We start from the raw sequence: 3,584 nt of genomic DNA, 5'->3' as shown, positions 1-3,584 counted from the left end.
ACAATTCCCATGGTAAGAACACCACTGTGCTCTGCTAGTGACACAATTTACACAACACCGCGCAGAAATGAGATCTCATTTTTTCTTTCATCACACATGGGTCTCCAAACAAATACAAAAGCCAAAAGCAAAACCAAGCTCTTTGTCTCTGAGTTCTGGCATATGATTGGTTCTGGTAGTATTGCTAGCCCATTCTGTCTCCACCCTGGACTCCAGGCAATCTGGGAAATGGAATCCTGAGCCTTTGCCAACATGGCTGCTATAGACCCTAGGCAAGTGGTATTGTGGAGTTTCAGGAGTTGCATGTCTTACACAGTGAAGCAGAAACTAGCAGAGCAGTAAGTTTGATGGCAAAAGAGAGGCTTCTCATCTCATCTGTAACCTACAGAAACCCTGGAACAGAAAAGCCGATTTCTTTAACAGAGTGAGCATTGGCCCAGACATGGATTTTTCTGCCAAATTCTTTTCAAAAACTGTCCTGCTTCCATGCCACTCACCAACTCTGGAGCTCTTGCTCATGGTTATATAAAAGGATTGCTCCGCACATTAAAGATCAGATAATTAACACAAATATTGGAGAGAAATGGAAATCATACCTATATGAGTGCAAATAATATACCCTAATGCTGTCCTGAAGGAGAAACATAACAGGAAATTTCAGATTTTTATTTCTAACCTCAGGTATTTATAGTGTTTATTCTGTAAAGGTGTAGTTGCTTGGAATTTTTTTTTATTGGGGAACAGGATGGAGAAGAAAATAAATACAAAAGAATATGGAATCCAGGTGTGATCCTAATTTTTTCTGCTACAAGGAGGATAGTATCTCTTGAGGGTTTTGCAATAGGTTTAGCACATCACTTTTTTCAGACAGCACTTGGTATGATGCAGAATCCCTGCTGATACCTGTTTCAATTTGGTATTAAACAAAATCAAGACGATGGGCACAAACTGAAGGATATGCAGCCTTTATTATGTAAGTGATATATGGCCATAGCTACAGAACTGGAAATGTAAAGAATAAAAAAAGAGAACAGAGTTTTAATGGCATTTACATGAGCTTCTGTGCTGTGGTCTCTGAAGCTGGGTGGCTGCACTGTGTTGCATATGTTTGGTGGTCTCCATAGTTAGGTGATTAACAGAATGGATGACATGAGAAATGTCATGGAGGGAAGAAAAAAATCACATGGCATGCAGAAGGATGGAGCACAGTTCATGTCAGCCACAGTGCTATTGCTTGGAAGATTCTCTCCTGAAAAGCTGTGATGAGAGCTGAGATTACCCCAATCTAATGGGACAGAGACAAGCAAGGAGACCAGCAGTGACCCCAGGAAATCCCAGAGTTGTGGAAGCCATTCAGAGGAAGAGGAGTTGGGTGAATTTGGTGATATTCATGCAGTAGAAAATACTGGCCCTTGTGGTGAACCAGAACCTGGCAGTGTTTGCCACAAGCTCTTTAACAATACAGGCACATGACCCCATTCAAATGCCTCTGGAGAGAAAGGGAAAAGAAATATTACTGACTATTGCTAAGTAAATCTAGACATGCATAGAGAGGTCAGGATCATGTCAGAAGAAGATAATTTTCTGCTATTGGTCTTGTCAGTATAATTAACACATGTAAAGTCCATCATCCCAGGTGAATCATACTAATGGCTAGAGAAATTACTTTGGACCAGAGTAAACATCTTTACATTCCCAAATACCAAAGTGTGCTGTGAATTTTGATTACACATTTCATCAAAAATGTTCCAACAAGCTCTAGTAGGAACCTAACCAAAAGTGACCTGATTTTCAGAACTTCTGAGCACCTATAGATTTTAACGACATTAATGGGAGCTGATGGTGCTCAGCAGCTCTGAAAATCAGGTCACATTTATTCCTAAATATAAATTCAGGTGAAGAACTCTATCCCACCAAGTTTGACAGCTTTGTTATGTATAAACATAAAGGACCAGTGATATATCTTTTGACAGGTGTGTTTTTGTTGTTTCTCCTCCTCAGACACCAGCCTTTGGGAGGTCCTCAGGTTCATGGTGGATTCTGTCAACATTTGTCTCCTTTTCTCTACAGAATGTCAGAATATGAACAGCTCCTCATGTCCTAAGACAACAGTTCTGCCAATCTTCATCCAGCCTAGGAGCTCTGGGACTCTTGTTCATGATTATACCCAAGATTTGTTCCACCCGGATGCTTTCACAAAAATTTAAAGAAAATGGAAATTCCTTCTCTCTGATTTTACTGACACCTGTAGGGATATACTAAAGAAGAAAGACATTCACCAGGAAGTTTGAGGTTTCATTTCACAATGTAGATGAGTATATCTGTATATAGTGATAAAAGTAGTCATTAGCTCGTACGTAAATCCTTTTCATCCAAAGATCAAAAAGTGCTATAAAAAGAATGGTAAGTGTTATTTTCCCCATGTTAAACTAGGTGGACAGAGGAAAAGAGAGGTAATGTGATTTGCTGAATAGCAAAATAACAGCAGAGTTGAGACTGGGACTCCTGAAAACACAGTCAAATGTCAGTCCATTAGGTGCCAGAGGGGTGTACACAGCAGTAAAAGGTACATTAAAAAAACCTATCGAGGATGAAGATGAGAGGAAATATAGAGAAATGTGGAATCCAGGTTTGAGTCCAGTTCTCCCTCTGAGACGAGTACTAGTGTCACTCTAGTGTCTTGTGACAGTGCTTCATAAGTTTGTTGACTCCAGTGCTGCTTGACATGATGCAGAATCTTCACCGATGCCTGCTTCAGTTTAGGATTAATTAGTATCCGGATAATGGAGTGCACTGAAGGATACAAAGGAACCACAATGGAACCTACTCCAGGTGCTGTCAGTCAGACAGGTAGGAAACAGACATAGAGTGTCAGCTACAAAACTGCACACATAAAGCATGAGGCAAGAGAACAGAATTTTAATGGCATTTACGTGAGCCTCTGTACTAGGGTCCTGGAAGCTGGCTGCATTATGTTGCATGTGCCTAGTGTGCCTCCACGGAGAGATGATTAACAGGATGGATGATGCCAAAAATATGATAAAAGGGAAGAAACCCTTTACAGTGACCAGAAAGGTGAGGTATAGATATGAGACCTCTAAGTTAACATCTGATACAGTGGTGTTTTCTGAAAGCTTCCTTGTTGAGTTACAAAGCTAAAAATCGTAATTAGCCCAGATTGAAGGGATGCAGGTGAGCAAGGCGAGCAGCAGTGACCCCAGGAGCAGCTGTGGAACCATTCCAGAGATTCTCTGCTTCATTTGAAGGAAAAGGCGTTGGGTAAAACTAGCGATCTTCAAGCAGTAGAAAACACTGAGGCAGCTGACAAACCAACCAGTGGCAATGCCTGCAAACATCTGTATGATTCTGAATGTAATAAATAAATTATCCAATGTTCTGGCTCTGTACGGAAGAACGAATAAGAGTGACTCACTACAGGTGCCCCCTGCATGCTAATTCTGGACATGCCCAGGCAGCTCAAGATCATGTCACACGAGGACAGTTTTCTGCTTTTCATCCAATCCATGCCTTTAATGACTACAATGAATCCATTTCCCACTAGTCCTATGCTGATCTCAATAACT

At 40.9% G+C, this 3,584-nt stretch overlaps 1 protein-coding gene across 1 annotated transcript; it reads right to left on the bottom strand.

Annotated features, from left to right (window-relative positions):
• Nucleotides 1-1,210: 1,210 nt before the first annotated feature.
• LOC144266053 (taste receptor type 2 member 60-like) lies at nucleotides 1,211-3,356 on the bottom strand. Its single transcript, XM_077819233.1, has 3 exons — nucleotides 3,191-3,356; nucleotides 2,744-2,835; nucleotides 1,211-1,285 (listed from the first exon to the last, which is right to left on the bottom strand). Exons 1-3 carry the CDS (start codon nucleotides 3,354-3,356, stop codon nucleotides 1,211-1,213), a joined length of 333 nt encoding a protein of 110 aa, XP_077675359.1.
• Between the last annotated feature and the right edge of the window lie 228 nt (nucleotides 3,357-3,584).

Source organism: Eretmochelys imbricata, chromosome 1 (genome assembly GCF_965152235.1).
Source record: "Eretmochelys imbricata isolate rEreImb1 chromosome 1, rEreImb1.hap1, whole genome shotgun sequence".
Classification (NCBI taxonomy): Eukaryota; Metazoa; Chordata; order Testudines; family Cheloniidae; genus Eretmochelys; species Eretmochelys imbricata.
Note: the sequence above shows the minus strand (reverse complement) of the source record. Positions and strands in the feature narration are given on the sequence as shown.